General features: G+C 42.9%; 1 protein-coding gene across 2 annotated transcripts in view; it reads left to right on the plus strand.

Annotated features, from left to right (window-relative positions):
* The window catches only part of eif3s6ip (eukaryotic translation initiation factor 3, subunit 6 interacting protein), a 48,393-nt gene that overhangs the window by 16,210 nt on the left and 5,846 nt on the right, over positions 1-26,337 (plus strand). For both annotated transcript variants that reach the window (XM_068019513.1, XM_068019514.1), the window contains 10 exons: positions 3,765-3,807; positions 4,622-4,832; positions 13,675-13,754; positions 15,973-16,034; positions 16,697-16,766; positions 17,589-17,662; positions 18,497-18,668; positions 19,365-19,519; positions 21,414-21,584; positions 24,118-24,251. In XM_068019513.1, the coding sequence (XP_067875614.1) occupies positions 3,765-3,807; positions 4,622-4,832; positions 13,675-13,754; positions 15,973-16,034; positions 16,697-16,766; positions 17,589-17,662; positions 18,497-18,668; positions 19,365-19,519; positions 21,414-21,584; positions 24,118-24,251 (1,172 nt within the window). The remainder of the gene's footprint in view (positions 1-3,764; positions 3,808-4,621; positions 4,833-13,674; positions 13,755-15,972; positions 16,035-16,696; positions 16,767-17,588; positions 17,663-18,496; positions 18,669-19,364; positions 19,520-21,413; positions 21,585-24,117; positions 24,252-26,337) is intronic.

Raw genomic sequence — 26,337 nt, forward strand, 5'->3', positions numbered from 1 at the left:
AAATCATCACCAACTGAGAAAATGGGGAGCACTTGTTATGATCTGAAATTGTTGAACTCCATGATCAGTCCAGAAAGTGCATAATCAAAAGATGAGGTGCTGTTCCTCGAGCTTGCAGTGAGCTTCATTGAAACAGTATAGGAGGCTGAGGACAGAGCGGTCAGAGTGGGGTGGAGCATTAAAATGTCAGGCAACCGGATGCTTGGGGTCACGCTTGCGGACTGAATGGAGGTCTTCTGCAAAATGATTACTCAACCAGCGTTTGATCACCCCACTGTAGAGGATGCCACATCTTGAGCAGCGAATACAATATACTAAATTGAAAGAGGTCCAAATAAATCACTGCTTCACCTGGGAGGAATGTCTGGGTCCCTAGAAGGTGGGAAGGGAGGAGGTGAAAGGGCAAGTGCTGCATCTCCTGTGCTTGGATGGGAAATGGAGGAGTTTTTTGGGGTGATGTGAGGAGTTGGACCAGGGTGTCATGGAGGGAATGGCCCCGTTGGAATACTAAAAGGGAAGGGAAAGATGTACTGGGTATCATGCTGGAGGTAGTGGAAATAGAGGAGGATGTTCACTGAATGTGGAGGCTGGTGGGGTGGAAAATAAAGACAAGGAGAACCCTTTCGTGGTTCTGGGAGAGAGGAGAAGGGGTGGGAGCGGATGTGCTGGAATTAGGGCCCTCGAAAGTGCATATCAACTGCATTTGGGGGGGCATCTTCAGTTGAAGGAAAAGGAAGACATATTAGAAGTGCTAGTATGGAAGGTGGAATTGTCAGAACAGATAAGACAGAAAAACTGGAAGAATGGAATAAAGTCCTTACAGGAAACAGGGTGGGAGTAAATGTTGTCAAGATAGCTGTGGGAGTCTAGTAGATATTGGTTGGTAGCCTGTCCTCTTCCTCAACCTCTCTGTCTCCACTTCTGGGAAAGGTCAGAGGTGGAAGGGCGGAAACTGGAAGCAAAATTGATGAAATTTTACAATTCAGGGAAAGAACAGGAAACAGCACCAAAATAGGAATCAGCATACCATATAAAGAGATAAGGGAGTGTACCTGAGTAAGGCTGAAACAAAGAATGTGCCCCATATCCCACAAAAGAAAGTTATAGCTAGGACTCCTATGGGTTCCCATAGCAACGACTTTTATTTGGAGGCAGTGAGTGGAGTCAAAGGAGCAATTGTTCAATGTGAGAACAAGTTCAGCGAGGCAGAGGAGTAGGGTGATAAATGGAGACTGGTTGGGTCTCCATTCAAGTGCGAAGTGGCGAGCCCCTGGGCTGTCCTGGTGGGTGATGAAGGTGCAGAGGGATCGGACATGCATGGTGAAAAGGAGACAAAGTGGAAACTGGAAACTGTTAAAGTGGCGAAGGGCGTCAGAATGATCATGGGTGTAGATGGGAAGAAACTGGGCAATGGGAGAAAAAAATAGTCATGATAGGAAGAAATCAGTTCCTTGGGGCAAGAACAGGTTGAGATAAAAATGGGCTGTTCGGGATTGGGGAACTATGAGGATGGAGGCTGTGGAGGGAAGCTGTCCAAAGGAGATGAGGTCAAAAAGAAAGACTTGCATTTATATAGCGCCTTTCATGACCACTGGATGTCTCGAAGTGCTGCACAGGCAATGAAGTACTTTTTGAAGTGTAGTGATTGAGGTAATGTAGGAAATGCAGCAGTGACAGCCAGTATGCGCACAACAAACTCCCACAAGCAGCAGTGATAATGACCAGATAATCTGTTTTCGTGATGTTGATTGAGGGATAAATATTGGGCAGGACACCAGGGATAACTCTCCTGCTCTTCTTCGAAATAGCACCATGGGATCTTTTATATTCACCCAAACAAGCAGATGGGGCCTCGGTTTAACGTTTCATCCGAAAGACGGCACCTTCAACAGCGCAGCACTCCCTCAGAACTGCATTGGAATGTCAGCCTTGATTTTTTTTCATGCTCAAGCCCTGGGACTTGAACCTGGAACCTTGTGATTCAGAGGCGAGAGAGCTACTAACTGAGCCAAAGCTGACCGTCAGTGACAGTCTTGGAAGTGATGGCTTAATGTTTGGTGGGATCATGGTCCATTTGGAGGTAGGAGGAAGTGTTGAGAGAGTTGACGTTCAGTCTTTGCTGGATTGAGGTCAGTGCACCAAACAACAACGCTTGCCACCCTTTTCAACGGGTTTACCAACAATGTTGGGGTTTGACCTGAGAGAACAGAGTGCTGCAAGTTCAGAGGGAGATAGATTAGAGTGAGTAAGGGGAGCAGAGTAATTGAGACAGCTGATGTCCTGTAGGAGGACGTCAATGATCTAGAGAGAGTATGAGGCCAGGTTGGTGGGGTGGGGTGCCTGGTGGAATGATAATTCCGAAGACAGGAGAAAATGTCCATCATGCGGGGGATAAACTGCTGGCCAAAAAGGTAGGTGTGGAAGTGAAAGCGTCAGTAGAAGAGCTCAGCGCATGCTGAGCTCGAAGTTCACTGAGCTTGGGGGGTGAGGGGGGGGGGAACGTAAGAGAACGCAGTTGAATCCTTTGCTGAGGACAGATCGTTCAGGGTCAGAGAGGGGAAGGTCAAAGGGAATCATTAAAAAATGGCAAATTGTGAGATTGGGTGAAGGAGAAGAGGATCCGGAAGGATGTTGGTAACTGAGTTGTTGAAGCTGGCGATCCTTGACACCTGAAAGGAAAAAAAAAAGTTTTTTTCTAAGGTGTGGGATGAGGCAAAGGATGAAATGGAACTGCGGACCAGGACAGCTTTGAGATAGCAAGTCAGTGCTGTTGAAGAGAGAGGTCGAGTATGTGCATGTGGCGAGGTGCATGGTGTCGAGCATAGATCTCAGGATGTGGGGAGAACAGTAGCTCAAAAAACACTCAATATCTTGGAGATATCTGTCATCATGGTGGATCCGAAACGCAAAGGGTGGAGTTTCAGTTGGAATCCACATGAAATAAATCGGAGCTGGAGTTAGTTGATGAGGAAAGAGATGTGGCTGTGAAAGTGAGTTTTGCTGGCTACCTGATCAGACTGGAGAATGGAATCAGAAAGCAATGAAGATGAATACAGTAAGAGAGAAATGGAAGTCCCATCTCAGAAGAGCAGAACTTCTTCAAGGTGGACATCCCTGCAAGAGAAGTGCATTGAGTTAAACACTGATACCAAAGCAATGTACTGCAGATGCTGGAAAGCTGAAACAAAACCAGAAAACACTAGACATACTCTGATCAGGCAGCATCTATGGAGAGGGAAAGAGTTAACTTTTCAGTTTAAGGACATTTCATCCTTTTGCCTTACACCATCATTCCTTTTGTCATTGAATCTCTTGCCTTCCATCCTCTCACTTTGTTCTCCCGTCCTCTTTCCCTGACTCTGTACTTAATTCCAGTTACATCAGAACTGGAACAAGTTACAGATGTATTTAGATAAAGTAGGGAGGGAGAAGGCTTGTAGCGAGCATAGGCCAGTTGGGCTGAACGGCGTGTTTCTGTAATTTTTCGTTAAATGTTTCTAATTTTAAAATTTCTTCTCATGGGTAATGCAGTGCATATTTCTGCCTTGTACTACTTCATTGCAGAGTGTCCTGTTATCTGTTGTGTCACTTCATATTTAATAGGTTAAAAGTTGGTCGTGGGATGGATTATTTTTGCATTTTGTTTTTGTTGTGTGCATGAGTTGTCACTTGAAAAATACATGCACCTATTGAATTTTCCCTGTGTTCGTGAATCTTGTGCGTTTGCATCATTGACACTAAGCTGTTTTCACTCCTTTCCACAGTATGATCCATATGCCTACAATGCCGATTATGACCTTCATACTGGTAAATCTTCAAGTTTTTTTTATTGCTTTGAAATCGTTGATGCGAATATGTGAGAGTTGTTATTATCAGTGACTGTTGGCTTGAGCTTTTAAGGAGTGGGTGAGCTGCCAGTGCATGGGTCACATTGGTCCCAATTTTAAAGGGGGTGGGAGGGGCGGCTACCTTGCATGTGAGCACCGAAGTAGGCAGTGCACCCGGGCTCATGAAGGCTCGGCTGATCTTAATGGCCTGATTTGTATAAATGTTCCAGGAGATTTGGCTAATTGTGGGATCTCGGCTGTAAATAACCTGCAACTTGTGGGGGGCACACTGATCTTAAATGTGACTAGAATCATTAAATGGTTACAGCACAGAAGGAGGCCATTCAGCCCTTCGCATCTGTGTCGGCGCTCTCCAAGAGCAACTCATCTAGTCCCACACCCCGCCTTTTCCTCGTAGCCCTGCAAGTTTTTATATTTGGAGGGCATGGCTGGCTCAGTAGATGAGCATACCACCTGGTATAGTACCAAGCCAGATAGATAATCCTAGGTTTGACATCTTGTGTGCCTTGGAATCGTTGCAGTTAGCTTCGGCACTACGTCTATGGAAAGGAGAATTTAGCCACAGTCCTTATTCATGACCCCTTTTGGAAATGTGGGTTTCGGGTGAGGACAAGACTTGGCTGAAATGTGCGGTTGATTTAAATTAGCTCACTTGGGTGAATTACTGGAGGGTAGACGTACCAGTGGTACCTCAAGGTTTTCAGTGCCTTTTGAGGGAAAGAACATTAGGAAGGGAATGCAAGTATTGTAAAAGTCCTTTCCTACATTCTCAGGTGACCCCAAGCAGGATCTTGCTTACGAGCGGCAGTATGAACAGCAAACTTATCACGTGATCCCGGAAGTAATCAAAAATTTCATCCAATACTTCCATAAAACTGTTACTGATCTGATCGACCAGAAGCTGTATGAGTTGCAGTCAAATCGTGTCTCCAGTGATCTGATTGAACAGAAACTTTATGAGATTCAGGATATCTACGAAAACAGGTACTGATGGTAAAATGTACATTATATTTGTTTGTGGGCCAGTAAATACAGGAAGTAATTTTACAGCACACACAATGCTTATCAAACTCCTTTTATGTTAGGCTACATCTTGTTAAAAAGCAGGGTCATGTATTCTCCCCATTGTTAATTTTGATCCATGTTTTCTGGGAGAGAACATGAGCGTATAAGAAATCGGAACAGGCCATACAGACCCTCAAGCCTGCAATGCCATCAACACATTCCTGCCCTATCCCAATATCCCTTAATTGTCTTAGTGCCCAAAAATCTATTGAACTCAGCCATGAATGTACTCATTGACTGAGCATCCACAACTCTCTGGGATAGAGAATTCTAAGGATTTACAACTCTGAGTAAAGAAATTTATCCTCCTCTCAGTCCTAAATGGCTGACCCCATATCCTGAGATGAGGATTCTAAGTTCTGGACTCTCCAGCCAGGGGGCCTCTCAGCATCTCCCATCAACCCTTCTAAGAATTTTATGTTTTGATGAGATCACCTCTTGTTCTAAACTCCAGAGAGTATTGGCCCATTCTATTCGGTCTCTCATAGGACAGCCCCTCATCCCAGGAATCAATCTAGTGGCCCTCTGTTGCACTCCCTCAAAGGCAAGTATATCCTTCCTTAGGTAAGGAGGCTGTTACGATCAGGTGAGGAGGGGTCAAAAGGTTTCCTTCGTTTGACCACAACAGGTTTATTTCTTTAAGTGGATATACTTGCCAATTCAGGGAGTGCTTAACTGTGTACGTGCTGTGATCATCAAAAGAGCCAATCGGACAGGTTTTCTCGAGTTTAACAAAGAAAGAAGTTAGCTTTATTGTACTTAAACCGATCTAAGTAAAATAATAAAATACGCTCCAACTTACACGCACACAAATAGGTTACAGAGTGAGGAAGGATAGATTAGTCAAATTAGAGTCCAGAGAAATACGAGGCATAAGGACAGTGGAGGTTGGTGACTCGGCTGCTTCAGGCTGATTTTGGTGGTCGCTGAGGTTTCCATTTTGAAGATGTGGACAGCTGATTTGGTGATTCTTCGGCTTCGGGTTTGAAGATGTGAACGGTTGATTCAGTGGTTCTCTGGGAGGCAGCAATGCAGCTTATTTCCTTCACGGGAGTCTCTGTCTGTTCTTTCCGGAACTTTCTCCAAAACTCAAGCTTAAGTTATTAACTACAGTGATCATCGATTGGTGAACAAACTAACAGAATCAAACACAGATCGAATAAATCACTGAACACTGCAGTCTGCAGCAGGCAATATACCTTGGTGGTTATGGTCAGCAGGCAGAGTTCGAAACTTGCAAGATTTGAGTGGCTCGTCTCCACCAGTTTAATATTCAGGTTTCCAGTCAGTGGTTAAAAACAATCATTCGACATGGCGTGTGTTCATGACACCTTCATACCCCACGAAGTGAAATGCAATGAGAGGAGCGTTTCATTATATGGTTGTAAACAAAATACGCACACATTCATCCTCAAACACTCACTTATCAATCTGACACTGCCTTAGCTGTGCTCTGGTTTAGTTTTCAGCTGGGATGATTCTGTGCTGAGTTAGACTCTGGATAAAGCATCAGCTGTCACATTGTTTTTCCCTGCAATGTGGGTAATCTTTGGTGGTAAGGTTGCAAAAACAGACTCCATCGAAATAGCTTTGCATTCTGGGTTTTGAACTTCTCCAGAAATGTCAAAGGATTGTGGTCGATATAAGCTATCCATTTTGGACATATACTTCAAAGTGCTTGAGAGCCAGTAACAGTCCCAGAGTTTCCTCCTCCACAGTAGAATATCTCTTTTGATGTCTGTTTAATTTCTTGGAGAAATACCCAACTGGTCTCAATGCTGGACTCGTCATCTTGGAGCAGGACGACACTGACCGTTAGGTCACTAGCATCAAATGGTTTGTTAAAATTTGGAACTGCTGGCACTGGCTCATTGGTTAAGATGACTTTCAGCCTCTCGACAGCTGTTTGACACCTCCCTGACCACACTACCTTTGCTCTTTTCTGTAACAAGACTGTCAGTGGGGCGGCAATAGTATGGAGGTTTGGGACAAACTTGTGGTAAAACCCACACAACCCCAAAAATTGCAGCATTTCCCGTTTGTTTGTAGGGATGGAAAAATCTATCAATGCCTGTACCTTCGCTGCTCTGGGCAACACCTGCCCTTGACCCACACATGCCCTAGGTAGTTTACTTGAGCTTTAGCGAACTCGCTCTTTGCAAGATTTACCACTAGATCAGCTGACTGTAAGCTTCAGAAGAGGGCTTCTAACTGCTCTTGGTGGCCCCCCCAGGTGTCACTGTATACTAACAGATCATCCAGGTACACTACACTGTTGGGTAGGCCAGCCACTACCTGGCTCATAAGCCTTTGGAAGGTGGCTAGGGCATTTCTTAATCCAAATAGCATCACCTGGCACTGGAATAAGCTGTCTCAATTGGCAAAAGCTGAGATCTTTTTAGCTCAGCTATTTTTATTTTGTAGGTGGCATTTCCTACTCTATCGATGCAGTCTTCTGTTGGGTAGGGGTCAGCTCTGGTCACTGTATTAGCTTTCCTACAATCACTGTAGAGCCTTGTTGAGCCACTGGGCTTGGGCATGAGCACAAGGGGAACTGGGGCACTCCAACTGCTCTGAGTGGGCTCAATCAGCTTATGCTCCAACTTGTGCTGAATTTCCTCCGGACACTGGGTCAGTTTCCCGGGACCTAGACGATAGGGATTTTGCTTTATGGGAGGGGTCTCTCCTTCATCCACATTGTGAATCCTGGTTTGCCCTGCAGATTGTGTTAAATGCTGTGAGCAGCCTTGTTAGGTCTCCTCTCTGTTCTGCATTTAAATAGAAGATTACGGTGTCTAATCTCCCCAACGTTTTGGTGTTAGCAAGCGGACGATAGGGGGTTCGATTTGGGAATCCTCCAGGTCTCCCTTAAACTCATCCTCACTATCCGTTTCGCCCTCTTTCCTGACTGCCTAACAAACCTGTGCTTTTGTCCCCTTCCCAGCTGTGATACTGCTTTAACATATTGATGTGGCACAGTCTTTGTTTTTTCCTATGGTCTGGGGTATCAATTAAATAATTCACCTTGCTAATCCTCGTTACTACTCTGTATGGGCCACTGAACCAGGCTTTCTCCCTGTATTGGTAGTAGTACTAACACATGGTCTGCGGGCTGAAATGTTCTGACTTTGGCATGTTTGTCTGCCTGCCTTTTCATAGCTGTCTGGGAGGTTCCTGAGCCACTGCACAGACTCTTGAGCCGCTCAACGGAACATGGAGATGTAGTCTAACATGGAAGGTTCGTCCCTGCGGCCTAAAAAAAACCGCTCGTTGATTAGTTTGAGGACCTCTCACTTCATGTCCATAAACTAATTCAAAGGGACTAAAGCCGGTGGACTCATTGGGTGAGTCCCTTGTAGCAAATAGAAGAAATCCCAGCCCTTTGTTCCAGTCATGGGGGTACTCATAGCAGTATGCCCTGATCATTGTCTTTAGGGTCTGGTGGTACCGTTCCAAAGCCCCTTGTGACTGTGGGTGGTAGACTGAGGACTTTAGCTGGGTCACACCCAGATTACCCATGACCTTTTGAAACCTGCTGGACATGAATTTCGTGCCCTGATCTGACTGATCTCGGCAGGCAGCCCATATCGGGTGAAGAATTGGGTTAGCCTCTCCACCACTTCCTTGGCAGACATAGTTCTTAGGGGATGGCCTCTGGAAATTGGGTGGCTACATCCATAATGGTGAGAAGATATTGGTAGCCCCCTTTTGTTTTCAGCAAGGGCCCCACCCAATCCACCAGCACTCTGCTGAATAGTTCCCCAAAAGCCGGTATGGAAATTAGGGGCACAGGTTTTATTGCAGGTTGGGGTTTCCCCACAACCTGGTACGCATGACAAGTTTTACAAAACTCCACCACATCCTTGTGGAGTTGTGACCAGTAAAAATGCTGTCTCATGCAGGCTTGAATTTTTTGGACTCAGACATGTCCAGGCATTGGAAGTTCGTGGGCTATTCTCAATATTTTCCTACGATACCTTGGCAGCATCACTACATGGTGGACCACTCTTCGTCTGCTGGTCTGTGAGGAGGTCTCCACTTCCTCATCAGCACCTCGTTCTTTAAATTGTTGCACTTTGGAACTCCCTCTGCTTCAGCTTCAGTTTGGGCAGTCTGTGCTAAATTTTTTAACCCTGGGTCGGCTTGCTGAACCTTGACCAAGGAAGGTCTGCTTAATGCTTCCTTTGTTTCCTCTAAATTTCCAAAGAAGGTTGCGGATAACCAGACAGCAGGGTCATCCGTCTGCAGTGCCAGTTCAGCCTTCTCTGACGGAGCTTGTTTGACCATGGACCGGGTCAGCGCACAGTCAGGGAAAATACCAGGGACCTCCTGTAACTGCTCTCTCTCTCCCTGATCTCGTTCGGTCTCTCTAAGACCACGGGGAAGCTACCACCTTTGCCACTGCCAGGTTGACCCTGTCCACAGGTAAATTAGGGACAATCCCCAAGGTTACTGGTCCTGAAATAGGGTCGCATTCCAGATGCACGTGATAGAAAGCTATGGGTATATACATTCCCCTGATACCGTTCACTAATACTTTGGCATTCAATGCACTCCCCAGGGGAAAGGTCGTGTCTTTTCCCAGCAGAAGGGATTGGGTGGCCCCTGTATCCTTACGTATGGGCTTATTTACCTCACTCAAGGGGTATGGTGTCAGTTTTCCTTTGGACACAAAATCCTGGTAACTCTCGGGGATTTGTTAAATTCTCCTGCACTTACAGCAGTACCTTTGCAGGGACTTACTGCCATAGTTATAGCCGCAGCTTGGGTTACGGCCAGCAGGCAGAGTTCCAAGCTTGCAAGGTTTGAGTGGTTCGTCTCCAGTTTAATATTCAGGTTTCCGGTCGATGGATTAAAAAAAAAACACGTTTTTGTAACAAGACCAAAACTGCACACAGTACACCAAGTGTGGTCTCATCAAAGCCCTATATAGTTGCAGATGTATGTCCTTGCACTTGTATGCCAAACCCCTTGCAATAAAAGTTAACGTACCATTTGCTGCTTGCTGTACCTGCATTTCCTAGCTTCTCACCTTTTTAAAGATATTCTAACTTTGCATTCTTCTAAAGTGAATAATTTCACAGTACCCCACATTATACTCTGGCTACCACCTCCTTGCTCATTCACTTAACCAGTCTATGTCCCTTTGCAGTGCCTTTGCGACCTCTTCATAGCTCACTTTCCCACCGAGCAAACTTGAAGGGACTGAGTCCTCTCCTCTAAGTCATTGATCCAGATTGTAAATAGCTGAAGCCCAAGCATTGATCCTTGTGGTACCCCACTAGTTACACCCTGCCATCCTGAAAATGACCCGTTTATTCTCATTGTCTGTTCCCTGACTGTTAACCAATCCTGAATTCATGCGAATATATTACCCCCAGTCCCATAAACCCTAATCTTGCATACCAACCTCTTGGCACCTTATTGAATGCCTTTTGAAAATCCAAATAGACTACATCCAGTGGTTCTCCCTTATCTACCCTGCTAGTTACACCCTTGAAAAACTCAATAGATATGTCAAACATGATTTCCCTTTCCTTAGACTGTATTGATTGCTTAATCATATTGTGATTTTCCAAGTGGTATGTAGCCGTGTCCTTAATAATAGATTCTAGCATTTTCCCTACTACTGATATCAGGCTGACTGGCCTGTAATTCCCTGTTTCTCTGTTCCTTCTTACTTGAACAGTGAAATTTGCTACCTTCTAATCCATGGGGACTGTTTTTGAATGTAGGGAATTCTGGAAGATCAAAACCAATGCATCCATTATCTCTGCAGCCACATCTTTTAAAACTCTAGGGTGTAGGCCATCAGGTCCGGGGGATTTGTCAGCTCTTAATCCCAATAATTTCTCCAGTACTTTTTCTTCATTAATATTAGTTATTTTAAGTTCCTCACTCTCAATAGACCCTTGGTTCCACACAATCTCTGGTATGTTCTTTGTGTCATCTGCTGTGAAGACAGGCAGAAAACATTTGTTTAATGTCGCTGCCATTTCCTTATTCCCAGTTATAATTTCTCCTGTCTTTTCCATTTAAGGGACCCACATTTACTATTGCTAATCTCTTCCTTTTTGCATGCTTGTAAAAGCTCTTCTATATTAATTGCTAATTTAAGTTCCATCTATTTTCTCCATCTTTTATCAATTTCTTGGTCATCCTTTGTTCGTTTTTAAAACCTTCCCAATCCTCAGGCTTAATACTCTTCTTGGCAACATTGTAAGCCTCTTCTTTTAATCTCATATTATCCTTAACTCCTCCGTTTGCAATTGTTCTGCTGCAGAAAGCCAGGCGGTGAAGAATAGAACTGAAGCCTAATCTGTACACACTTTATAAGCTTGTATTTACAGAGTTACACATTATAAGCATGCACTTCCAAACTCAATCACCATGATTTCAGTCTGCTGCTATATATAGCAGCACAAGGAATCCCCAGTTAATACCCACCACCTGAATCCAAGTAAACACTCATACAATTAAAAGCAATGCCTATACCACTTTTTTCCAGTGGAGTTTTTATTCCTCAGGTAATGTATTTTTGTTGAGACTTGTGAATTACTTCTTTAAATGTCTACCGTTGCTTATCTTTTCATCTAATTTCCAAACTTCCATGGCCAATTCACTTCTTATACCACTGTAATTGGCCTCATTTATTTTGGGACTAAATTTTAATTTGTGCTATCTTTATGATCGCTCTTCCCCAAAGGATATTTTACTATGATGACTAATTAACCTGGTCTCATTACACAATACTAATAATCTAATACTAGATCTAAAATAGTCTGTTCCCTGGTTGGTTCCTTGACATATTGTTCTAGAAAACTGTCATGAACTCGCTCTCCAAGCTACTTTTGCCAATTTGATTTGCCCAGTTTATATGAAAATTAAAGCCTTCTCCTCCCAAGAATTATTGCATTACCCTGTTACATGTTCCTCTAACTTCCTGATTTATACTCTGTTCAACACTGATTACTTTTTGGGAATCTAGAAGCTACTTACACCAGTGTTTTCTGCCCTCTCTCATTTCTTAGCTCCATCTATACTGATTCTACATCCTGATTTTCTGGGCTAAGATCCTACTACCTTTATCTCATCCTTTATTAACCTCCTTTTTCATTTTGCCTATCTTTTCTAAATGTCAAATACCCTGGAATATTTAGTTCCCAACCTTGATCACCCTGCAACTACCTTGCAGTAACGGCTACTAGATCAAACCCATTTATCTCTATTTGTACCATTAATTCATCTATCTTGTTATGAATGCTTTGTGCATTTAGATATAGCACCTTTAATTTTTATTTTTTTTACTTTTTTCCACCAGGATGTGGCCTTAGTTGCTATATAAAGTGGCCCTTTAATGCTATACACCCTGTCCCTCCTGTCACAAACTGCTTGCTTTTATCCAATGGAAACTCTGCTCTGCAGTCTTGACTTTTCTCTTCAGACTTATAAATTTATCCTTATCCAAACCCTCCCTCCCTCCTTATTAATTTAAAGCAAACCTGTCCCAGCCTTCAAAGAAAACGTCCAATTTTTCTTGGTTTCTTTTATTGTTTTCCTTTCTCCTTTTCTGAGGTTGTTGACTCTTTTACTGGGATAGCATTCCATGTGACAGAACATCTGATACCTTGCCCGAGTGGCTGTCATATGTCAACCATGATAGTGAGGGTTAACTGAGTATTCTGTTATCGGAATTGGGACAATACTGTCCTCAACCAGATATCTACATACTTGTACTTGCTAGCTGGAATCACTATAGTAACCATGAATTGTAAGACCCCACACCCCATTGCATTTTGAAACCAATTGCCACATACTGGAGATCAAACACGGGATCTCCCTGGACTGTGTGGCTCTAAGAGTCATCTAGAGGAGGTAGAGACCTATCCTCCGAGCTTATTCTGCATCTTAAATGACTTTTTTTTTTCCTGTCGAATCCTGAAAAATCTGGACAAAACATTTACCACTAACATTCGTACATATTTTATTGCAACACATTTTGACCTCCCTGCGTCTCGCCTATTTTCATACTTGGCCACAACCTTTGCTGAAAAGTATGCATGTGTCAAGTGAGGACAGGATCAGACTCTGCTGTGATGCCCTGAACAGTCAAATAGCCCACCAAAACTTTACAAAGTTTATGCATGAAGACTGACCTCTTAGGAAAGCTACCAGAAGGTTACCTGGTACTCTTGGAACCATAACCCAGCAAGTGTCAGCACTTGCGGAGAAATTACATAAGAGTCTACAACACAGAAACAGGCCATTCGGCCCAGCTGGTCTCTGCAAGCATTTATGCTCCACATGAGCCTCGTTCCCATCCCTCTTCATCTCACCTCAGCAAAATATCCTATTATTCCTTTCTCCTCATGCGCTTATCTAGCTTCCTCTTAAATGCATCTGTGATACTTACTTCAACTATTCCTTCTGGTAGTGAGTTCCACATTCTTGCCACCCTCTCATGAAGTTTCTCCTGAGTTCCCTATTTGATTTGTTCGTGACTATCTTCTATTTATGAGAGGAGGAGAGGAAACGAGGAAGTTGGTCACTAAGGCACCCCTCAGTAAAACCAGTAATATGCTTCTTATTTCACTGGACCAGAGTTTCAGGACCATATTTAACTTTTAAGAAATTGTTAAAACTCAACAGTACAAAGTCAGCAAATCATGTCTCTGGTATAAAAATGATTCCGTTGAAATGTGAACAATTATTGAAACTGTTTGAGTAATTTTTTAATTCTCTGTTTACCCTATTTTCTCAGCTGGAACAAACTGACAGAAAGGTTCTTCAAAAACTCCCCTTGGCCAGAAGCAGAAGCTATTGCGTCCATATGTCGGAATGGTACAGTTCTCGGTTTTCAGTTTGTACAGAATGATGTTCTTTGCTAATGCACTGGGTCATGGACTCTACACCGTGTCTAAGTTATGTCCAAGCATTCGAATAATATGTTCTATTCCAGAAAGCCAGGCAGTGAAGGATAGAACTGGAACCTAATCTTTATACATTTTATCACAGAATTATTACAGCATAGAAGGAGGCCATTTGGCCCATCATGCCTGCACTAACTCTCTGAATGAGCAATTCACCTAGTGCCATCCCCCACCTTCTCCCCATAACCCTGTACATTCTCCCTCCTCAGATAACAGTCTAATTCCCTTTTCCATACCTGCCTGCACTGCATTCTCAGGCAGTGCATTCCAGACCTTAACCACTCGCCGCGTGGAAAAGTTTTTCCTCGTGTTGCTTTTGCTTCTGCCAATTACGTTAAATCTGTGTCCTCTCGTTCTCAATCCTTTTGCGAGTAGGAACAGTTTCTCTCTCTAAGCTTTTATTTAAGGAAACACACATTACAAACATGCACCTCCAAACCCAACCACCACTATATGTAGGAGCACCAGATAATACCTACCACTTGAGTATAATTAATATACAATTAACATAAGACTTGTAGTTTAATAATGTATTCAGTACATTCTCGCAGTGTTCTTTTTTTGAAAGGGAAGTGATTACTTGGCCAGCCAGATATCTGCTGTGCTTGGGAACCTCTCGGGGTGCAGGGGGAGGGATCGCTGGAATCTCTAAACTCAATTACTGGGAAATTCACATAAGCGGAGGTTAAACAAGTAAAGACTGATATACAGTATTGGTAAGTTTCCACAGCTTGTCCAACTAGGACCACTCCACACCCATCAGAACATTGCTTCCTGCGATTGTCTGGAACTGAGCGTGCAGAATCCTTTCTTTCCCAACCCTGCCCCCAACCCCCAGCAGAGTGGTGAGTCTGCCTGAGCAGTTCTCATCAGTGAACTGTGCAGACAACAGCATTGTGCAGTACTGCAGATCTGCCTAGTTCAGGTATCAATTATTAAGTCTACTGCAAAGAATTAATTCTGTTTAAATAGGCACAGCGATAACTAATTTCACAGCGCAGCAGCCCGTGCTCGATCTGTACCAGCATCAGGCCACTGCTAAATTGGTCAGGCCTTTTTATTTTTAGGTGGTCCTGGCTGCCACCTGAAATGAACAGAGGCCTCATTTCAATATTGAAATGAGGCTCCTGCTCCCATTTCCAACCAAATGCTTACATTAGTTTAAACTAGTTTCTATACTGTGACCAGTATTTCTGGGTCTTGAACTGTCTAACCAGCAGTCCTTAAAGGCAGGAATGCTCCTCCTGGATCCATTTTTAAAAAATTCTTTCATGAGATGTGGGCGTCACTGGCAAGGCCAGCACTTGTTGCCCATCCCTAATTGCCTTTGACAACAGAGTGGCTTGCTAGGCCATTTCAGAGGGCAGTTAAAAGTCAACCACATTGCTGTGGGTCTGGAGTCGTATGTAGGCCAGAGCAGGTGAGGATGGCAGAAGGACATTAGTGAACCAGATGGGTTTTTATGACGATCGACGATAGTTTCATGGCACCATTATTAAGACTAGCTTTCAATTCCAGATTTTTATTAATTAATTCATTAGCTGCAGTAGTGGGATTTGAATCCATGTCCCCAGGGCATGAGCCTGGGCCTCTAGATTACTAGATCAGTGACATTACCACTATGCCACCATCTCCCAACAACTGAAGGCCTCTGGAAGGATGACCTCCCTCTGTCTCTCACCCACCACCCCCTTCACCCCCCCGCCCCCACCCACCATCCCGCCCTCTCTCCCCGCACTCCAAAACACCTCTCTGCACCTCCTGATGCCCTCCCCAGCCCCCACTCCACGCAGGACTTAACTGATGCATCCCCCCACAATGGTAGGCCTCTAAAGCTTGGCATGCTATCGCTGTTTCAAATGCTGATAATTTTGGACCATGTTGTCCTTGTGAAACTTTGACGTTTGAACGAAACTTAATTTTATTTCAAAGTTTTTTTTTTGGCTACCTTTAGGCGGAAGAGATAAAATTTATATATTAAAAAAGAAATGGATAACTTTGTTTATTTAAAAAAAGAATGTGGCACTGCAGATCTAAAGGTGTAGATGACACCTCGCATGCTGAGCAATTTACTGTATTTGTGGACAAGTACTGCCTGAGGTATTTACCTCCTAAATGATCTTTTCCAGATGCTGTTTTTCTTATTCTGTACAAGGAGCTCTACTACAGACACATTTACGCTAAAGTCAGCGTAAGTCTTAACCACCACCATTTCATTCATTTGCTCGACATTTTAACTATATTAAAACAAATACTATTTTACATGCTATTTTAATCAGTTCTTGTAGATGCACAGCTTTTCCTTCTTGTTTTCATACCAGTACTCATTAATGTAAAATGTAATGCAATAAATTAGACCTTTATTCTTGTATGATGGAAGTGACTCAAAGACTTGTATTTTGCTTTTCAAAATCTTAAAGGGGAGTACATATTCTATTCTGTAAAATAAAAATTAGATTAAAGCCTTTGCAGTCACTCAACACACTTCCATTTACATAATGTACAGTGTATGCCATTTCAAGGTTTTTGGAAGATTTTATTTTGATTTTGGCTTGGGTTTCTGTGAGCGCAGGTCATCAGTGTACTGTATGGTCTTCATGCCTAATGATAGTGCAGAAAGATCAGTAATCATGATGCCACTGCACAGATTTATTGAAAGCTATTAATTATTTGGGAATTGCAGTGTGCTATAGTCAGTAGTTGGATGTTACTTAGGTCAAAACATTGTTGAGTGGAGTTGAATATTGATGGACTTTAAGCTTCTGTATGGTTTCTGGGGTAAACTATACATTAAGCATAGTTTAGGGAACTCTGAGGTATTCCTGTGATATTCACTGGTTCTCTGCTTCCTAGGGAGGACCTACGTTGGAGCAGAGGTTTGAATCTTACTACAATTACTGCAATCTGTTCAACTATATTCTGAGTAAGAACTTTTTTCGTGAAATATTCTTTATTCTCTTATCCTTTTTCTTTTTGCCTCCCCCCACCACAAGCTTGGATAGTGGGAAGAAGGGAGAAAATCGGGGAATGTGATCATTATTACTGCGTAGTGATATCTGCTTGCATTATTGTTGAATTGGTTACCAATTTGGGGCACATGAGGACCTGAAAATAGATAAGCGCAATCTTATTAACTAGTATGAAATTTCATTCTGGTGGGGCAATTAAAAGACATTAGAACAAAAGAACACTTAAGATGAATTTCACCAGAGCTATATTCTGACAGAATCTATACCCAAAGCATTAACCAAAATCTCACCGCCTTCCAATATCAGCAGCCCCAATATACATCATATCGAATTTACAGCACAGAAATGGGTCATTCAAGACCAATAGGTCCATGCAGATGTTTATGTTCCACACGAGCTTCCACTCACCCCACTTCATCTAAGCTTTGCAGCCAGTAAGTTCTGATGATATATGATTAAACTTCATATAAAAACCCAAAAGTGTATGGCAGCTGAATTAAAGCAGATGTGGTGATTAAAGTATTCTGGGTTACCAGATATAGCTACACAAAAGCAGTTCTGCAGGGGTGCACAGAAAAAGTGGTTTGGGAACCATTGTAGAATAACTAGCTACCAAAAAAGTAATTGGGGAAGAATATTCTATAATGTGTGAATTTTGTAATAGAGAGTCTGAGCACAGTACAACTGTGATAATAAATTGAGACTAAATTGTTGAATTTTCAGATCTGTAGATTCTACTAATTTTAAATCAAAACAATTTTTATCATTCCTTTTAGATGCGGATGGCCCAGTTCCCCTAGAGCTGCCAAATCAGTGGCTGTGGGACATCATTGACGAGTTCATTTACCAGGTGACTTTCTGCCTTCTCTTCAGGTGAAATTGCCTGGATCTCAACTGAGAGCATTACTGTGCTGGTTCAGTGGCGGCTTGCATTGTTTGTAGACAAGCTCAACGGACTGTGACGCCTATTCCTGTTCCTTTGTTTGAGCCTCTGCAACAGTTGACATTCAGACTTGGGTCTCTTATTGGCAATTGGCAATTCTCACCTAGACTATTCGAGCACATCGGGGTGGGGACGGTGATGCTGAGTAAGAAATCATTAGAGAGGCTCATCCATTCTTGTAAAGTACATGTTCTATTTGTAGTCCTGTGCTCCAAGCTACATCTATGAAGCGCAGAAATAAAGGGTGATTATTTAGAGCCAAGAAGCGAGTCCAGATTTAGAACGGAGTAGTTTCAGTTTACTTTTGAAATGCATCTCATGCCTTTGCCATTTGAATTACTCAAGTCGAAGATGGTGTTATGAAGAGAACGACATGCCGACTGGGTTACTTAACCTATTTTCCCTGGGATTTGTTCTGGAACAAACCTTATTGTACAACATTTCCTTCCAACCTGTACACCTCACCAGTGCTGTTGCAAACATGGCCCTAGTGAAGGAGCAGAATACACCTTTGACCTGTTGCTCTATTGCAAACCAAGCAAAGATTAAGACATTAGGAATAAGCCACGCATTTTATTCAGAGTGCAAATAGAAATGTGCTTTTTCTAGGTTGCCCTGCAGCAATTTCCAGCAGCCTTTATTGCCAGTCACCAGAGATTCGACTCAAATCTAGCTAACTTATCAGAGTGCTAACCATCTCGATAGCTTCCGTTGAAACATTTCTTCTGTTTCTTCATAAAGTTCCAGTCTTTTAGTCAGTACCGCTGCAAAACAGCCAAGAAGACAGAAGAGGAGATCGAATTCCTGCGGTCAAATCCCAAAATCTGGAACGTTCATAGTGTCCTCAATGTCCTGCATTCTCTGGTCGACAAATCCAACATCAACCGGCAGCTGGAAGTCTACACCAGTGGAGGCAAGTGTGAATGATCTTGTGTTCCGTAGCATTGCTAGTTTTCTCTTTTTTTCTATTTCTTTGTTGCTATTTCCCCTCTCCCCACCATCCCCTCCCCCTTCCTATTTATTGACTTAGGACTGTGGAATCTTAGGAAATCTTAGTTCATTTTTTGTGTTTCCTGGTAAACATAATCTGTACTGGCAGGTATTCATTTTTTGCCAGGTTGGCCTTGTGCTGTCTGTTTAACTTAAAGACTAACTTTTTTTTACTCTGGGCAGTGAACTAACTTTAGCGTCCGAAAATGCTGAAGCAGCCAGCTCTGTTGCGAATTTACTTTGCATTTTGCAGAACCCTGAATAACCTGCACATTTTTTGTTTTTAATTTAGTTTTCAAACATTTGCATTTCTTTCTATTGTATGAGTCACAGTTGCATACAGATTATATCACTATTTTTGTGAAAGAAAGACTTGCATTTATACTGCGGTTTTCACAACCTCAAGACATCCCAAAGTGCTTTACAGTCAGTGGAGTACTTTTGAAGTATAGTCACTGTTGTAAAGAAGCATTTTGGCTTATTTGTGAACAGAAAGCTCCAACAAACAGCTGTGTGATAATGGCCAGATCATCTGTTGTGTGTTCATTAAAACTGACTGCCCCGAGAAACCTGCATTCTCTCTTTGTGTTGACATCTGCTACTCTTCATCTGTTTACAGGAGACCCTGAGAGTGTTGCTGGGGAGTATGGACGTCACTCCCTATACAAAATGCTGGGATATTTCAGCTTGGTTGGGCTCCTGCGTCTCCACTCACTCCTTGGAGATTACTACCAGGCCATCAAAGTGCTTGAGAACATTGAACTCAATAAAAAGGTGCGTCACACTGTAGCACGTTTGTGCTACTTAACTGAGATTAGTTATCCTGCTAATTTTAACCATGGATGAGAATCACATTCTCCAGTTTTTTTGCTATAGCTTTGGGTGAATGGTGGGGGTTCATTACAAGAAACAGGAGTTCAAAACACTGCTGAGCCACAAGAGTAATCAGCTAAAAGTTATTAATGTTTTAATTAATTAAGGGGGAGGGCAGGGAAGAGGATTATATACATCAGGTAATGCTTTTTAAATGAGGTTTTTTTTCCTCCAGGGTGCACTATTTTCTGACCCTGGAGTTCGGGTAACTTCAAAGCTCCCAGACCTGTGCAAGCGCTGAGTATCATGCATGCTAAGAACTGCATTGTAAGTTCCATGCAGCTTTTCTATCTGGGGTAAGGCCTGGCCTCAGTTTTGCTCCACCCTGTAGATGGACAGCTTGAGCTCAGAAATATTGGGAGGCAGCAGTTCTTTTCACACCATCTTGGTGCAGTCTTTTAAAGATCGGACCTTGCCCCTGCTCTTTATACCATAGCCTCAATAGTTCGGTGGGAGTACACCATAATAGCCATATATAAAAGCCAGAAAGGTCCTGACTTAGATCCCCAGGCTTTGCTGATTCAGCTGTTTCGTGGTTGGGAGTGTTATAATTGCCGTCAGTACCTTACGACTAGAGAGGGAAATTTCCAGAGTTCTGCTTTCTGATTACGGACCAGTGACTCCTGAGTTGGTATTGCTTGAGATGAGTCTCTGCTGTGGGGCCCTTTAAGGTTGAATAGCTACCAATGCCTAGTGTCAAAGGCTCAAATAATGGCCACTTGGAAGGTGCCCGTGGACCCTCAACAAATGAAGAAATCAGTGTTGTCTGGATGAGAGGGCAGAAAACTGGTGAGCACAGATGGAGGATAATTGCTCTTGGTCGACTTGCAGTCTTAGTGGAGTAATTGATGCTCAGAACTGTATTTAGCAAATTAACATATATGGTAAAATGAAAAGTAAGGTTCTGTGAGCTCAGTGCATTTGGCTGCCAGACCAGGTGTTGCTTTTTCAAGCCAGCCCAGCACTGAATTGCAAGCTGAACCTCGCCAGCAATTTTCCCCATACCTACTTCCTCTTGAAAGATGGTTCATCGCCATTGGTGAGGGAGAGTAGAACAACTCTAATCTTATGGGAGACGGTGTAGTTGTAATGTCACTGAACTAGTAATCCAGAGGTCCAAGCTAATGCCATGGGGACATGGGTTCAAATCCCACCATGGCAGCTGGTAGAATTTTGAATTTATCAATTATTTGAATTTAATTAATTAAAAATCTGGAATTGAAAGCTAGTCTCAGTAATGGTGCCATGAACTTATATATTGCTGTAAAAACTCTTTAGGACAGGAAATCTGCCGTACTTACCTGGTCTGGTCTGGCCTGGGTGTGACTTTTAACTGCCCTCTGAAATAAGCTAGAAAGCCACTCAATTGACAGGGACAATTAGGGATGGGCAACAAATGCTGGCTTTGCCAGTGACTCCCACATTCTGTGAAAGAACTTAAAAAAAACTTTCTCCTGTAATTTTCACAACATCTGATGTACTGCCAGCTCCTGATATGTAACATTCTCTTACTATGTTGGTTGCTGAAAACGTACTAATTGCTGCCCCAGACTTCCCGCAATGAAGAACTTACAATCTCAATGCTCAGCTAACCAGGAGGAAATGCTGTTAAACCCAATTCATCTGTCCCCTCAACACCACAGTTAAGGAAGAATGCCACACACAGTCACTCACTGTGGCTGGTAAATCTACAGGGAGTGTTAAGTAATGGATTTCCGCCTATGCATGCCTGGTTTTTGGGAGTTGGTGCTTTGTTATAAACCTGTTTGATATGTTGTGTTCTATTCCATCATAGAGTATGTACTCCCGGGTGCCAGAGTGCCAAGTCACAACTTATTATTATGTGGGCTTCGCCTACCTGATGATGCGCCGTTACCAGGATTCTATCCGTGTGTTTGCCAACATATTGCTGTATATCCAGAGAACTAAGAACATGTTTCAGCGCTCAACCTACAAATACGAGATGGTAAACAAAAAAAAATGTTTATGGTGCTGCAGATATACGTTCTGCTCCTCTTCATCTGAAGTTGCTTTATTCAAATTATTCCAAAAAAAATTTGCACAAAAAATGCTTCCTGGGGTGTTTTTATTTAAATTACTTAATTCAGACTAGAGTATAATTCACATTTTTTTCAAGCCCGAAAACTGAATTAGCAAAAGTAGATGGTATTAACTTTTTATTTTGATTTTTGCTCTCCATTTTCTCACCACTTTTCTTGACACTGCCGACTCTTAATGGTTCCCCAGTGCACGTCAACCCTCCTGCCTCAACAAATTGGTAACTTTTCATGTGCCAGGATAGGGAATATCAACGAGTAAGAAGGGGAATTGCAGCCAAGCTCAATCTTGTTCTTATCCCAGTGTCCTAATGTATTGACGTTCCAGCACGAGGTACTGGATAGTGATTAGCAGCAAAAGAAAGATTTACATTTATATGGCGCCTTTCACAACCTCAGGACATCCCAAAGCAGTTTGCAGACAATTAAGTACTTTTGAGGTGTAATCATTGTTGTAATGTTGGAAAGGCGGCAGCCAATTTGCGCACAGCAAGCTCCCATAAACAGCAATGTGATAATGACTAGATAATATGTGTTTTAGTGATGCTAATTGAGGGATTAAATATTGGCCCCAGGACACCAGGGATGGCTCCCCTACTCTTTAAAATAGTGCCGTGCAGTCTTTTACTTCCACCTGAGAAGGCAGACAGGGGGACCTTGGTTTAACGTTTCGTCCAAAAATCATCACCTCTGACAGTGTAACACTCCCTCAGTACTAACATTGAAGTATCAGCCTAGATTTTTGTGCTGAAGTCTCTAGAGTGGGGCTTGAACCCATAATGTTCTCTGACTCCAATGGCAGATTTTATTTCTCTCCCTGCCCCCCCCCCCCATCTCAGTTAAGAGAATTGAGGCCAAATATATTGTCTATTATCCTACCCTAGCTCAGAACAAGGACTGGACCTGGGACCACTGTTCCCTCGTAATTTTCCTACGCTGGCTACGACCCATTCCTTGCACTCTACGGTGCCTTTAAGGTTGCTGCACATGCTTGTGCGCAGTCTGTTTATCCCCTGAATGGTACATTCCCGATTTCTGTGTGGCCAGGCACCCCTGCAGCTTGAAGAGAATGTTACCTGGGACCCTCCTGGCTCAGTACCACAGCAGATGACACATAAGCTTGCTAAGCCATTCATGCTGGCAGAAAACCTGCTCAGTGCTTTCTGTGTATATAAAATCTGCCATTGGAGTCAGTGAAGTCTTGTTTTATTCAGTGGGATGGAGATGAACAAAAATGTTGCTTCTATTAAAATTGTGTGAGGAGACTAACTTAAGATTGGCTGTCAACTTGCCTACTTTCAAACTGCATAACTAGTGTCTTGTTGCTCGTTACCACAAGGCTGCTGTTTTGATCTCACTTGTGTGAGCATTTTAAATGAAATTTAGAATATTTATTTTGTGAGTTTGTTCCTAAGATTTGCTGCAGGGACTTCTCATGTCCAGTGCACCTATGTCTGTGTCAGCTGTGGCTCAGTGGATGGCATTATTGCCTCTGAGTCAGAAGGTTCTTGTTTTAAATTCCACTCCAGAGACTTGAGCACAAAGTCTGAGCTGACATTTCCAGTGCAGTACTGAGGGAGTGCTGTCGGAGGTGCCATCTTTCGGATGAGATGTTAAATTGAGGCCATGTCCGCTCTCTAAGGTGGGCGTAAATGATCCCTTGGTGCTATTTTGAAGAGCAGGGGAGTTCTCCCTAGTGTCCCGGGCAATATTTATCCCTCAATCAACATTGCTAAAAAAAAAAATTGCTGTTTGTGGGGCATTGTTGTATGCAACTTGGCTACTGTGTTTCCTCCATTACAACAGTGACTATACTTCATTGGCTGTAAACCACTTTGGGACATGCTGAGGTCATGAAAGGTGCCATATAACTGTAAGTATTTTTTGCTTTCTCTATTATGGAGAATGAATTAAAATCACAACTCTGTTTTTCTAGCGTAGGTCCTTCACTAAAATGCTGCCTCTCCATCATGAAACTTTTTCCCTTAGCGGAGGTGTCAATAACCAGCGGGCATAGATTTAAGGTAAGGGGCAGGAGGTTTAGAGGGGATTTGAGGGAAAAAAATTTCATCCAGAGGGTGGTTGGAATCTGGAACACACTGCCTGAAGGGGTGTTAGAGGCAGGAACCCTCACAGCATTTAAGAAGTATTTAGATGAGCACTTGAAACGCCATAGCATACAAGGTTACGGGCCAAGTGCTGGAAAATGGGATTAGAATAGATTGGTGCTTGATGGCTGGCAGGGGCACGATGGGCCAAAGGGCCTGTTTCTGTGCTGTATAACTCTATGACTCTATGTGTTAAATGGATACACCTGTAGGTTTTCCAAACAATTGTGCGGGATAGACCTCAAGTAGGAATGGATAGGAATAACTTACAGGTGAAAATAAAACCCTATTTTCTTTCTTCTTTCCCCCTGCCCCTTATTGAATCAATCTGTAGATAAATAAACAGAATGAACAGATGCATAGTCTGTTGGCGATTGCTTTGACGCTGTACCCGATGAGGATCGATGAGAGCATCCACACGCAGCTGCGAGAGAAGTATGGAGACAAAATGCTGCGTATGCAGAAAGGGTAAGTCAGCTGTTCCTTCTCTCTGTCGTCCATTTCTTTTCAACGTTGCAATTGTTCAGTAATGACACCTTGTCCGCATTACAACAACAATTTGCATTTAGAAAGCATCTTTAATGTTGTAAAGTGACCCAAGGTGCTTCACAGGAACGTTATCAGACAAAATTTGACAGTGAGCTATGTAAGGAGATTTTAGGACTAGCATTCACAAGCTTGGTCAGAGAGGTAGGTTTTGAGACGGAGAGGTTCAGGGAGGGAATTCCTGTTGGGCCTAGGCAGCTGAAGGCATGGCTGCCAACGGTGGAGCGATGAAAGTAGGGTTCTGCAAGAAGCAAGAGGAGGAGCACAGAGATCTCAGAGGGTTGTAGGGCTGGAGGAGGTTACAGAGATGAGGAGGATTGAGACCGAGGAGGTATTAGAAAACAATTCTAGTGGATTTGTGTTATGCAGCTTTGTGCACCTCCATATTCAGTTATTAATTAGCCTTTAAAGTGATGCTTCTGTTGGAATGAATTGTGGCTCTGCTTCAGATTAGAAATTGGAAATAGGTGGTGCAAGAGTGGGATAATGAAACATTAACCTCACCCGTCCATTGGGAAAGCTTTGGGAATTGGGTGAAAATCTGGCTTTTAAACCTGCCCTGCCACTCCCAGCTTTGCTCACCGCTGCAGTCAGTAGAGAGTCATACCGGTTGGGCTGTCAAACCAGCATTTCCCCAAAGGACGTCAGTGGACCAAATGGGTTTTTATGACAATCCAGTAGTTACACGGTCACCGTTACTGAGACTAGCTTTTAATTCCTGTGCTGGGATTTGAACTCGTGCCTCTGGATCACTAGTCCAGTAACATAACCCAAAGCTATAGTTCCCATTGTACTGAGTTTGCCAAGTAACATTTTTGGGTCAGGATTTCTGCTGATAAGAGACCAGTTTTCAAACCTTTGAACTAGGTGCCCAGTTAATTGTTCGTCCAGCAACTCAACAATCTAAACAATGGTTGACACTGCATGGAAATGTTAGCTCGATTTCTGCAACCTTCTGCTTTCTGTAAAAGATCCTGCGGCACTGAGAGAGTAGACAGGGCCTCGGTTTAGCATCTCATCTGAAAGACGGCACCATTCTGTTGGGAATTTTTTTAACAGTGGGCTGAGTATATTCAGCTGATGATTTCAATGATCTGCTTAGATTAGGATTTTGTATTCAAGTGTTCTTGCATTAAGAATTCTTGGGTAGCAGGTGGTTTGGTATGTTAGAAATCTGTACTTAAGTTTGTGGTTGCATCAACAGTATTCTGTTCATTTCCTAAAGGAACTGTAGACTTTGCCTAAAATTTATAGTTTCTTCAATGAGATGTAAATTGGAGAAACATAAGACTAAAATCCAAGATCAAGGAACAAGACTATAGTTGCATTGGTCAGAAGTCTATAGTTTTTGATACAGATGTTGACAATGGAAGTCCATGAATAAGACTTCAGGTGTCAATTCAAACCCTGTTTATTATTTCCAAGGACCTCTAGTGGTCCTCCGTTATATGAGAGGTGAAGTCCCTTTGTTTTTGAATTTTGAAAAACTCAAATGAGAAAATAAAACATAAAATTTAGGAATAAGGAACTAAACTAAAACACGGAATTTATACTAATGTCTTGCCTTTCCTAGCTTTCCATCAGGTTCCGTTCTGTGATTCTGAAACTAATATTCCAGTAGCCTCTTTCCTAATAAGAATTTGTCCTTTTTTGTTAAACCCTTCCATTGTTTCCTGTTCCATCAATCTGCTCCAGATTTGTAGCACCGCCTTATTAAATAAAACCGTTGACTAAATTTCCTTATTTTCTTTTGACACTTAGAGATGGTTCAGGTGGTCGCATGCTTGCCCCGAGTCAGAAATTTATGACCCACTCCAGGGACTTGAGTACATAATCTAGGCTAGCACTTCCGTGCCGCACTGTTTAAGGTGCCGTCTTTCGGATGAGATGCTAAACCGAGGCCCTGTCTATCCTCTCAGTGCCATGAGATCTTTTACATTTACCTATTTCGAAGAAAAGATGGGGAGTTCTCCCTGGTGTCCTGGGCAATATTTATCCCTCAACCAAC

Source organism: Heterodontus francisci, chromosome 41 (assembly GCF_036365525.1).
Source record: "Heterodontus francisci isolate sHetFra1 chromosome 41, sHetFra1.hap1, whole genome shotgun sequence".
In the NCBI taxonomy this organism is placed as follows: Eukaryota; Metazoa; Chordata; class Chondrichthyes; order Heterodontiformes; family Heterodontidae; genus Heterodontus; species Heterodontus francisci.